General features: G+C 39.3%; 1 protein-coding gene and 1 pseudogene across 1 annotated transcript; one reads left to right on the top strand and one right to left on the bottom strand.

The window, feature by feature from the left end:
- Nucleotides 1-1,584: 1,584 nt before the first annotated feature.
- LOC113769086 (putative disease resistance protein At1g50180) lies at nucleotides 1,585-3,197 on the bottom strand. Its single transcript, XM_027313568.1, has one exon. It carries the CDS (start codon nucleotides 3,195-3,197, stop codon nucleotides 1,659-1,661), a length of 1,539 nt encoding a protein of 512 aa, XP_027169369.1. The 3' UTR covers nucleotides 1,585-1,658.
- Nucleotides 3,198-3,244: 47 nt separating this feature from the next.
- LOC113769085 overlaps nucleotides 3,245-12,984 on the top strand; it is a 71,501-nt pseudogene continuing 61,761 nt past the window's right edge.

Here is a 12,984-nt window from a genome sequence, read left to right as displayed (position 1 = left end):
ATTATAAATATCAATACCAACTTTTTTCCTCCGGCAAGTCAAAATATTCTGAGGTTAGGGACGCTGGAAACCATGTCCGCATCAAGCCTACTGATGAAATCTTTCGGCATGTCCACAAGCTCAAGCGCATCAAGAGTAGATATGTGCTTCAGCTCTTCCGGCAATTTCCATAATCTGCGGCAGTTCCTGATTCTCAGGCACTGGAGCTGTGGCAGTGCGCCTTCCTCCACCTTTATTTCATCCAAATCATATAGGGAGTTGAGCTCAAGGAATTTCAATTGGTGAAAGCCATGCCTAGAAATGACTAGCTGTGGTCCCAAATATGCAGCTTCGATTTTGAGGAATGACAGCTGTCCCAACTTCTCTAGTGCAGGCATTGGGTCATCCTCGAGACTTGTGAAGTACAAAGACAAGCGAGAGAGATTTGGAGGGAAATCAGGAGGCAGCATTCTCCAACCCAACCCGCGTAGCTTAAGCTCTGTTACATGATGGAGCTTAGAAAGTCCAGCTAGAGATTGTGGCTGCCCAATTCCTGCAGGACAATAAAGATGTAGTGCCTTTAGGCTTCCAACCTCAGATAAATGCATGCAGAGTTTGTTTATCTCTGAACTTTCGTCTACTTCAATCCCCAGTTTCTGAAGACTTGTCAAAGTTATCATGTTATTGTGCATAATGTCATCAAAGGGTACGCATGACTGAGTCTGGAGATTCCTCAATCCTTCAATCTTAAGAGGCACATCACATTTCATACGACGCGCATATAGATGCCGTAAACTTTCAAGCTTCCAAATGAAATTTGAAACTTTTACTGGGTAATAGGTCCGTATGTCAAGAGTTTGTAGGTTCCGCAAGCAACCCAAGGAATGAGGGATAGTGCTGTTAACGAGCCGAGTCGAGCTCGAGCATGTGATAATCGAGCTCGACTCGAACCCCTAATCGAGCCAACTCGAGCTCGCTCGATTAGTAATTCGAGCTTCACAAACTATTCGAGATCGACTCGATGTGCTCGGTAGAAAACTCGAGCTCGAGTTCAAAATCGAGTCGAGCTTATCGAGCTCGAACTCGAGCTTGTCGAGCCTGTAGAATATCAAATACACAATTAAAATGACGCTAATACCCTTACTATTCAAGCAATTTCGAGTTCGAACTCGAGCCTATCGAGCTTGTAGAGTATCAAATACATAATGAAATGACACTAATACCCCTACTATTCGAGCCTATCGAGCTTAAACGAGCCGAGCATAGCTCGGCTCGTCTATTAAACGAGCATCAAGTTAAACTCGAGCTCGGCTCGTTTCTCTCAATAAACGAGCCGAGTCGAGCCCTTATCGAGCCGGGTCGAGCTCGGCTCGCGAGCTGCCCGGTTCGATTAACAGCTCTAATGAGGGAGCCTTCTAATGGGTGTGCGTCTTAAACCGAGATACCTTAGAAGCCTGACTTCACCAATTTCTTTTGGCAAATAATCCATCCCAGCTTTCTCAAGGTCTAGTATCCTGAGCTTTCTGAAACTTTTGAAGCTAAGACTGAAGTTTTCCCTGTGGACATTGAAAAAAAGTAGAGACCGGAGAGGGGTTGAAGACCCAAAATAATTTTTATCCAGAGGGAGACTATGAACAGCAAGGTACCTGGATTTGGCTGATATTTCATCATCTCTGGTGTCATGGATCTGAAAAAAAATTTTCATCCTCTGCCTTTCTGATTGCAAGCTCTCGCAGTAAATCATGGACTCTGCAGCTTTTAATCCTCTCATCAACAGTCATTTCCGCCACTTGGACCATATTCCTGCTACAAAGTCGTTCCACATCATCATATGCTGCAGTTTCCTCCAAATTTTTTGCATCTCTTTTCTGCATTATTCCCTCTGCAACCCACATATGGATCAACTTGCGCACAGAAATCACGGAGTCCTCTGGAAACAAACCCAAATACAAAAAGCAATATTTCAGATTGGCAGGAAGATCTGCATAACTTAATTCCAGAATCGCCCCTGCTTCACTCTGGCTTCTTGATAGGTATGCGCTAAAGTTGTTGAGAACTTTCTCCCATTCACTCTTCAACTTTTTCTTGCCTAGTAGCAGGCCACCAATAACCGTTATGGCCAGTGGTAGACCGGCACATCGCCCCGCAATTTTCCTGCCTACTACTTCCAAATCTGAAGGACACACAGCATTAGCTCCATGGCCTAAGGCCTTTTTGAGGAACAACTGCCAGCTATCGTCCTCCCCCAAAGTTTTCAACTCATGTGGGATGCTAAGAGCATCTGCGTGTACGGCAACATCCCGATTGCAACTTGTAAGCAGCAATCTACTTGATGTGCCAACATCAGGAAAGGCCCTCCTGGATAGGCAATCCCACGCTGCTTCCTTCCATACATCATCAAGTACCACAAGATAACATTTGTCTTGTAGATCTTGATAGACCCTTTGTTCCAAGTCCTGCTCTTGCATCTTTTCCAACATGTCAAGTAGCTCATTAGTTACTGGATTCAGTTGCTTTATGATTGTTCTCAGCGTCTCTTTGTGATTGTAAATTGAAGAGACACATACCCAAGCACGACAGTTGAATCTCTCCCTAACATCAGCATGGTTATAAACTTTTTTGGCTAGAGTTGTCTTACCAGCACCTCCCATGCCAATGATCGAAACCACCCGGCGGTTTTTGTCCCCTTTCAAAAGTTCTTTCACCAGGGATTTTGTTATCTTCTCGAAGCCCACAATATCCTTGTCCTCACTAATTGGAGAGGACCGTCGGAGACGTTGAAGCTCTTCTCCTTGTGTACTCGTTCCCTCGCCAAGATTTTTTATACCGTATTTTTCACGGCTATCAGCTATGTCATTGAGCCTTATCTGTAAGGACTCGATCTCTTTACCTATCTTGTAGAGGTTCACAATTTTCAAGGGATAATACGTCAATTTGGTGACGAGTCCCTTGTTCTTTGTGAAGAACTCAACTTCGCTGGCAAAGATCTCAATGACATCCTCTGCATCATAGGCAGCAGCTCTGATTTGTGAAACCCAGTGGTGAATCCTTTCATCTTCATCTTGCTTTTGATCTGCATCTTTCAGGAAACACCGCATCCAGTCCAGATCATTTCGGACTCTTTCAATTTGTCGTCCAACATCTTTCAGGAAAACAGATTTTTTAATCAGCAGATCAACAGTTCTTTCAATAACAAGAGAGATAATAGTGTCAGCCATCTAATCTAAGAGAGCTTTGCTTCTCAATAAAAGAGTAAGAACCAGCAATGGAGGAGAGGCTCTTATATTTCAAGTGCAGTTGCAAAGCCAGATTAATATATGCACCTGTTTTTCTACACATTTTTATAAAGCAGAAGTGGCAAATGCAAAGACCGTATATCTTGTCTGTAGGTAAGGAATCAATGACTTTACAAGAAATCTATATTCAGTTTGTACGTAAAGATGATTCCAATTTCCTAGCATATGTTGTTTAACTCTGCTTTTCAAGCACTGGGTAGGGGATTTCACGATAACAGGTTACCTTTTATATTTAGCATATTTTCAACAGAACATAACCAAGTTACCTTTATAGAGGGGAACAAAAAAGATGGTGTAAGATTCCTATCTCAATCTTCAACTTGATTTTCCATCATTTACCTCTGCCTTTTTCTTGATTGTCAATTTCTTTTTCTTTCTTAAACTTGATTTCCTGATTTCATTGAGATTCTGGGCCAACATTTGATAAAAGTGGTTTTAGGCATGGTTTTGTGATTTTTTTTTTGCAGATGCTTAAATGCTTGCTTTGCTTGTTAGGATTTATGTTAGCCATTTAATTCAGAAGTGTTTGTTAGCTCCTAATTAGCCTAATCTTAACATGAAGTAATAGTTATCAGCAACAATTAATTAAGTCGATCTCTTAATCTGTACCTGACTTAGATGTCCGTGCTCTTTAAGCTATTTTACTAATTAAGTGTAGAAAGCATTCTTGATTCTGTGCATAGATGCAAACTTTATAGTTCAAACTTCAAAGACAGGACAATCTTTTAACTGATAATCATTTCCTTTCGTGAGATGAAGTTTGTTTAGCCAATCAATTACAACAATAAAGAACATGATATATGATATAATTTATAGGTGGAAATGGAATTTCTCAAACTAATATGCAACTCTATATCTTGTCTATAGGTAAGGAATCAATAAATTTACAAGATATCTCTAATCAGTTTGTACGTAAAGGATGATTCCAAAGTCTCCAACCTTAGTGAATCGAATATTTGCCAATGGTCCTATTGTCGTTTTAACTAATCTTAGAAGAGACCTGCGATTCGATAGTCCCATTTTTCCTTCCAGTTTTGTCCTTCAGCTTCTTAAACAAAAGCAACTACTCCAGTCAAAAGAAAGCAGGTTTTGATTTAAATGGTTTTACATTAATCAGGTTGTGAGATGTGGGAAATTCTCAAAAAACAGAAAAAGGAAGGGCAGATTGCTTGTTTTAGGAGAGTCGTAAATAAAATTATTTGGTGCACAAAAGGCTACAATCAACTTTATGCCATGTTTCCAGGTCCAAACAGCAATAGCTTCTACAGTTTCTTTGGTCCAAATCATCATGAAATCATCTGGTTATACAGTTTCTTTATCATGAAATTCCCTCCCATTGCTTGAAAAGCAGAGTTAAAGAACATATTTCTCAAACAGATTTACTCACATTAGTCCAAAATTTGTTTTCCAATCTCTGTACCCACCTATATTACCCTTCCCCACCACCACCACCACAAAAAGGCTGCATATCTTTTAAGAAAAGCAGCCCAGAATTCAATTCTCTTCACCTGGAGTGTCAGCTTCTTTAATGCCATGTATAAAATTCGTTTCTTTGTCTTTCAAATATACCCTTCTGTTAAGCTTTCAACTTTCTCCTAATAGCTTATGAAGATAAGAATCTTCAACAGAACCATGGAGATATAAAGCTAATGTACCAGTTATTAACATTTCAGTAGACAAATATTTTAGAAATTCATTCGTAAAATTTAAAACCATGGAGATATAAAGGAGTCACTTGAACTTTCTTTAACCTTCACCTATGACAATCAAATCAATTTGTAAGATACCACTAGCAGACTAAGAATCGATTCAGAATATAACCATCTCATTGAGTAACAAACTCAAAAACAGGGCTGCCTGTTTATGATTTCCAGCATTAGCAGGGCTGAATAACGCTTTGAGTAAGCATCTATTTTGCTTTCTTTGCTAATTGCTTTTGCACGTGGGGATATCCTGTTCTATTTGTGAAGCTCATGATTCAGTTGCGACTCCTTTGGTGTGTGAATGATTTATTCCTTATTGCAGCCGACTGTGGCTGCCATAGAAGCAGGGAAAGACATTTGCTTGGCCAACAAATAGACGTTAATTGCTGGTGGTCCTTTTGTACTTCCTCTTGCGCACAAGCACCAAGTGAAGATTCTTCCTGCGGATTCAGAACATTCTGCCATATTCCAGGTGTGCACCTATGTATTTTGCTGTGTTCTGTATGCTAAGACTGGGAATCAGTTGCTTTTAGATCATAATTTGAATTGATAATTGTTCAGTTCGAAATCTTGTTTATTCAGTTGTCATTTCCCCTTATTTCCCTTGTAATCGTGAAAAATACTTGCTAACAAAAAGACCTAAAATTTGCTTCAGTGTATACAAGGTCTGCCTGAGGGTGCTCTTCGACGTATCATTTTAACAGCATCTGGTGGTGCTTTCAGGTATGATATATAAATTTCTATGGAAGATTTTGCAAATGATCGTTAAATGTATTATCTTGTAGATACTGAACAACCTTTTTATTAAATTCTGATAAATTTACTTCCAAAGCTTGTGGAGTTTTTGATGTTTATACTCCCTCCGTCCCACTTTGATAGTCCTGTTTCTTTTTTCACACAGTTTAAGAAAAAGTAGTTAATTTTGTTGAAAAAGTAAATTTAGATTGCTATTTTCTTAAAACACCCTCACATTAAATATGGTACAACTTTATGGGAACTTGAATTGAAGGTAAAACAAGAATCAACCCTCATTAAATGGGGTAGGTTTATAGTAACAATAACTTACATTGAATAAGGGTATTTTAGGAAAATTAAAATACAACTACATTCTTCAATTGGAAAGTGGACTACAATAGGACTATTAAACTGGGACGGAGGGAGTAATAACTAGGAAAAATTATCCTCCAACTTTCCAATCTCAGCGTGCAAATTTAAGTTCATATAAACTTGGGATCTCATATTTTTCTTCTGAGAGTTAAATGTTCTGAATCAATGCAGTTTTTTAAGTTGCACATTATTCTAGTTTTGCATTAGGTCGACCTAAATTCGAGATATTTGTGGTTTCTTTTTCGGCAGGTCAGGGAACAGCTGTAAAATTTCGTATGAATGCTCTTAAAAATCTCTTAATTCGTACACAAAAAGCAAAATAAGCTCTCATGCCTGGAACAATGAAAAAAACTCCACCTCCTATTTTTTCTCTCAGTTTCTGTTTGTGTTTGAAATTTAGTTCTCTTTTCTTTTTGCTGGAGTTGTTGAACTGAAATTTAGTTTCTATACATCATGAAAAAAACTGCACATCCGTATCCGTTTTCACTCTCAGTTTCCGTTAGTGTTCAAATTTTGTTCTCTTTTCTCATGCTGGAGTTGCTGAAATGATATTTGCAATCTGTTATGCTCATGGTTCAAAGTCGTGGTCGCGGTTGCGGTCGCGGCCCGAGCCGTTCCACATCGGTTTCAGCATATCAGTTACGGTTTCAGTAATATGTTGATTTATCAAGACACAGCCGCAATTCTTGACCTTGGATGGCAGAATTTTGCGTCCCACATCGAAGATCAGAAACGGAAGGCTTCCCTCTTGATTCTTATAAATAGAAGAGGCCATTGAACGTTTGATGTGCACCACTCAAGAGAGTTATATGGGCTATTAGTTTCTTGAGTCATCTAGCCCATTCAGTCAAATATTTTAGGCTCTCTTGTTTTGAGTTTAGGAATATTTTCTAAACTCTTTTGTAAGTGCCTATTGGCCTAAGAACCACTTTCCTACGGTCTTTTGTATTTCTTCTTCATAGTAGAAATATTGCTCCTCCCTCGCCCGTGGACGTAGGTCAATTTGACCGAACCACGTAAATCTTCTGTGTCTTTTATTTGCTTTGTTATCCGTCTTTATATGGTCGATTTTACCGCCTAATTATTATATGGCTGGTATCTACCGCCTATCTATTATATGGTCGGTTATACCGCCTACTTTGTCCTAACTTGGATTTGTCTATTTCCTGGGCCGGTCCTAACAAACTGGTATCAGAGCTGGTTATTATATTTTGCAAGACAGGTTCATCTGGTGGGGTCCGTTCATCTGGTGGGGTCCGTTCATCCTGTGTGGCCCACTCATCCTGTGGGGTCCGTTTATCCGTGGGGCCCGCTCACCTTGTGGGGTCCTTTCATCCCGTGGGACCCGCTTATCTCGTGGGGCCCACTCAAGAGACTTGCATATTCGTTTGGCCAATTTTTTGAGACAAATTTTAAGTTACTGATTTTGTGGCAACAATGACGATAACAAAGACGGTTGTCGAGAAATTCGACAGGAATGTCAACTTCGAAATGTGGCAGCTCAAGATGGAGGCTATTCTTGTTCAAGACGGAGTTGATCTAGCGATTCACGGAATCGAGAACAAACCAGAAGATGTAAAGGATGCGGATTTCGCCGATATGGATAAGAAGGCCAGATCCAGCATAATCTTAAATCTCTCCGATGAGGTATTGCGTGAGGTAGCAACGGAGACTTCGGCCAAGGCTATGTGGGATAAATTGAAAGCCTTGTATATGAAGAAGACAGTCGAGAATCGGCTATATTTGAAGCAGAGTTTGTACATGCTTCGGATGTCTGAAGGTACATCTATACTCTCCCATCTTGATAAATTTGATTCCATTATTATGGATTTGGGGAATATAGATTCGAAAATTGATGATGAAGATCAAGCCCTATTACTTTTGTGTTCCCTTCCCCAGTCTTTTAAGCATTTCCGCGATACTATGATTTATGGAAAGGAAAAAATTAGTATCGGGAAATTAAATCTGCATTAAATCTAAAGAGTAGATAGATAGGGACATTACTAGGGAAACTAGTGGGAGTCAAGCCGATGGCTTGTTTGTTCGGGGTAGATCTGAAAAGAGAAACACAGAAAATAGAAGTAGATCCAAGTCCAGACATAAAAATGTGGTGTGCAATTATTGTAAAAAGAAGGGCCATGTTATCTCTGATTGCTTTAAATTGAAAAATAAAGAAAAGCAAAAGGGGAAATTTGTTGAGAAAAATACTGAATCCGCTGAAGCTAGTATAGCAGCTGATGAGAATGATGGAACCATTTTCTGTGCAACAAAAAATATTTTTAGATCTAACAATGAGTGGATTTTAGATTCGGGTTGTTCATATCATATGTGTCCCAATAGGGACTGGTTTTCAACATATGAATCAACTGAAGGTGGAGTTGTCTTAATGAGCAACAACGCTGTTTGTAAAGTTGTTGGCAAAGGCACAATCCGGATTAAAATGTACGATGGTATTGTGAGGACGCTCACAGATGTTAGACATGTTCCAGATTTGAAGAAAAATCGCATCTCTTTGGGCACTCTTGAGTCTATTGGGTGCAGGTATTCAGGTGGAGATGGAGTTCTCAAAATCACTCGAGTAGCTCTTGTTGTTATGAAGGCACACAGATCTGGTACTCTATATATTTTGCAGGGATCTACTATTACAGGTGCTGCTGCTGTTTCTACATCAACTTTGTCTGATTCTGATTTTACCAAATTATGGTACATGAGATTGGGGCACATGAGCGAGAAGGGCTTATCTATTTTATGCAAACGAGGTCTTCTTGGTAGTCAAAGTATTGGAAAGATAGGACTCTGTGAACATTGCATTTTTGGAAAGCAGAAGAAAGTTAGCTTCCAGTTGCCGGCAGTTCACAGGACAAAAGGAACTTTAGACTACATTCATTCAGACCTCTGGGGGCCTTCTCGTGCTTCTTCTAAAGGAGGTGCCAGGTAAATGTTGACTTTCATTGATGATTATTCAAGGAAAGTTTGAGTATATTTTCTTAAGTATAAAAATGATGTTTTCCTAACTTTCAAGCAATGGAAAGTTTTGATTGAGAAGCAAACAGGAAAACACATTAAGCGGCTCAGGACAGATAAAGGCATGAAATTTTGTGAAGGTGAATTTAATGAATTCTGCAAGAATGAAGGAATTGTTCGGCATCACACCGTCAGGATGACGCCTCAATAAAATGGTGTGGCTGAACGTATGAACAGAACGCTTTTGGAGAGAGCAAGATGTATGATCTCCAATGCAGGGTTGACAAACGACTTTTGGGCAGAGGCGATCAATATGGCCTGTTATATTGTCAACCGTTCTCCTTCTGCATCTCTTGATTTCAAAACTTCTGAGGAAGTTTGGTCAGGTACTCCTGCTGATTACTCCAATTTAAAAATTTTTGGATGTCCAGCATACATGCACGTGAATGATGGAAAATTGGAGCCTAGGGCTAAAAAGTACATTTTTCTTGGGTATGCTTCTGGGGTGAAAGGATACAGATTATGGTGTCCTGATCCCAAATCTCCAAAATTTGTGATCAGTAGAGATGTTACTTTTGATGAATTGTCTATGTTATCTTCCAAGAGGAGTTTTCTAGTCCTTGTACTACTAATAGTACACAGAAGCAGGTGGAGCTTGATATTGGCAGTTCTGGTCCTTCTCAGTCCAAATCTTCTATTCAACAAGTGTCAGTAGATACACCTGAATCTACTGTTGAAGATAGTTCAGAAGAAGAGGAGTATTCCATAGCCAGAGATAGACAAAGGAGAGACATTCGACCACCACAAAGATATGTAAATTTAGTTGCATATGCTTTATCTGTTGCAGAAGAAACTGATGCAGTTGGTGAGCCTTCCACCTATTCAGAAGCAGTTTCTTGTGATGATTCTGCAAAGTGGTTGATTGCGATGAATGAAGAAATTGAATCTCTTCATCGTAATGAAACTTGGGTTCTTGTAAAGTCGCCGTCAAATAAGAAAATAGTTGGTTGTAAGTGGGTTTTCAAGAAAAAACAAGGTATTCCAGGGGTTGAAGATGCAAGGTATAAAGCACGATTAGTTGCAAAGGGCTATAGTAAGGTACAAGGTGTTGATTTTAATGATGTGTTTTCACCTGTTGTTAAACATAGCTCTATTCGTGTTTTACTTGCTTTAGTTGCCATGTATGATTTGGAGTTAGAGCAGCTTGATGTTAAGACAGCTTTCTTACATGGCGAACTTGAAGAACAAATTTATATGAAACAACCCCAGGGTTTTGAAATTGAAGGTAAGGAAGACCATGTTTGCTTATTGAAGAAATCCTTATATGGATTGAAGCAGTCTCCAAGACAATGGTATAAAAGGTTTGATTCCTTTATGTTGGGTCATGGTTATTTGAGGAGCATGTATGATAGTTGTGTTTACTTCCGGAAGTTAAATGATGGTTCTTTCATTTATTTGCTGTTTTATGTTGATGACATGCTCATTGCTGCCAAAAATTTGTCAGAAATTCACACTTTAAAACTGCAGTTAAATAGTGAATTTGAAATGAAAGATTTGGGAGCAGCTAAGAAAATTCTTGGCATGGATATCAAGCGAGATCGAGGAGTAGGGAAGTTGTTCTTGACCCAGAAAAATTACCTTGAGAAAGTTTTGGAGCGTTTTGGCATGAAAGATGCTAAACCAGTATCTACTCCTCTTGCTAGCCATTTTCGGCTATCTGTTGCTCAATCACCAAAGTCAGATGAAGAGGAAGATTATATGGCACGGGTTCCTTATTCCAGTGCAGTCGGCAGTGTTATGTATGCAATGGTTTGTACTCGTCCAGATATTGCACAAGCAGTCAGTGTTGTTAGCAGATATATGTCTTGCCCTGGTAAAGCACATTGGCAAGCTGTGAAGTGGATTCTCAGATACTTGCGAGGTACTTCAAATCCATATTTGGAGTTTGGAAGAAATAATAACACTTTGGTTGGTTTTGTAGACTCAGACTACGCTGGGGATCTTGACAGGAGAAGATCACTTTCAGGCTATGTATTTTGCATTGGCAGTTGTGCTGTTAGTTGGAAAGCTACTCTACAACCTGTCGTAGCTTTGTCTACTACTGAAACAGAATATATGGCTATGACCGAGGCAATCAAAAAAGCCTTGTGGTTGAAGAGTTTATTTAGCGAGTTAAGTCTATATCAAGGTGTTACTGATATTCACTGTGATAGTCAAAGTGCCATACACTTGACTAAAGATCAGATGTATCATGAGAGGACGAAACATATTGATGTGAAGTATCATTTCATTCGAGATATCATTGCTGAAGAAAAAGTCCTTATTCAGAAAATCAATACCAAGGATAATCCAGCTGACATGTTTACGAAACCTCTTCCAGTTTACAAATTCAAGCAGTGCTTGGATTTGATTGGTGTTCATTGTTGGTGATTTACGCCCATTGGGGCTTATGTGGAGAAGGTGGAGTAATTTTACTATTGTCGATGGTAGAACTAAAATTATGCCAAGGTGAAGATTTGTTGATTTGTCAAGACACAGCCGCAATTCTTGACCTTGGATGGCAGAATTTTGCGTCCCACATCGAAGATCAGAAACGGAAGGCTTCCCTCTTGATTCTTATAAATAGAAGAGGCCATTGAACGTTTGATGTGCACCACTCAAGAGAGTTATATGGGCTATTAGTTTCTTGAGTCATCTAGCCCATTCAGTCAAATATTTTAGGCTCTCTTGTTTTGAATTTAGGAATATTTTCTAAACTCTTTTGTAAGTGCCTATTGGCCTAGGAACCACTTTCCTACGGTCTTTTGTATTTCTTTTTCATAGTAGAAATATTGCTCCTCCCTCGCCCGTGGACGTAAGTCAATTTGACCGAACCACGTAAATCTTCTGTGTCTTTTATTTGCTTTGTTATCCGTCTTTATATGGTCGGTTTACCGCCTAATTATTATATGGCTGGTATCTATCGCCTATCTATTATATGGTCGGTTATACCGCCTACTTTGTCCTAATTTGGATTTGTCTATTTCCTGGGCCGGTCCTAACATAATATGCAAATTTTTGAAATATTTAATATTGTAAAAATTGTAAAAAAATATAATTAAAAATAATTAAAAATTAGCGAAAATAATAAAAATTCGACCTTATTCGGGATGACTCGGGGCGATTCGAAGCGACTCGGCCGTTTCTATCCGTCTTGGAGACGTCTCGGTCGAGTTCTCAGTGACTCATTATTTCGGAGTCATCTCATCCTGGTATCGGATGGGGAAGGCCCGTTCTAGTGACAACTCGGCCGAGTCATCTCAGTCTCGGCCGAGTCTTTGAACCTATCAACACCAGGGATTGGCCAGTTGAGAAATTGAAAGACGTTAAAGTAGCAAATGCGTTGAAGCATCCTAACTGGAACATGGGAAAAAAGATTACAGTGGATTCTGCCACCTTATTCAATTAGGTGATTTTCTGGACTTTTTTCTGGTGTATTCACCTGACCATGACAATTGTTTCTTCTTGAACTTTCTCATGAACCCCAACGAACCAAAATATTTGGATAGCTTTGTCATGGAGCATTTTTTCTTTACAGGGACTTGAAGTTATTGAAGGCCATTATCTTTATGGGGCCGATTATGACAACACTGAAATCGTTATTCATCCGCAATCTATCATCCGCTCAATGGTTGAAACACAGGTATAACCCTCTCGTGTATCATCATTATATTTTCTCAAGAGTTGAGCTAAAGTGAGGTTCTTGCTTTGCAAGGTTATTTATTCTTAAGGGTTGACTTAAAACATTTTCCACACATTTGTTGCTAATTAGGATGGCCTGGTATGCGGTTACCCATTCTTTACACAATTAGGATGGCCAGACAAAATTTACTGTTCTGAGATAACTTAGGCCACGCCTTGCCTTGATCTTTGCAAGTAATTTTCCTTTTGGTTTT

This window comes from Coffea eugenioides, chromosome 4 (assembly GCF_003713205.1).
Source record: "Coffea eugenioides isolate CCC68of chromosome 4, Ceug_1.0, whole genome shotgun sequence".
NCBI classification, from domain to species: Eukaryota; Viridiplantae; Streptophyta; class Magnoliopsida; order Gentianales; family Rubiaceae; genus Coffea; species Coffea eugenioides.
Note: the sequence above shows the minus strand (reverse complement) of the source record. Positions and strands in the feature narration are given on the sequence as shown.

What these genes read in the sequence shown, in the direction of transcription:
- LOC113769086 (XM_027313568.1), bottom strand. Translation starts at nt 3,197, where the DNA reads ATGGCTGACACTATTATCTCTCTTGTTATTGAAAGAACTGTTGATCTG.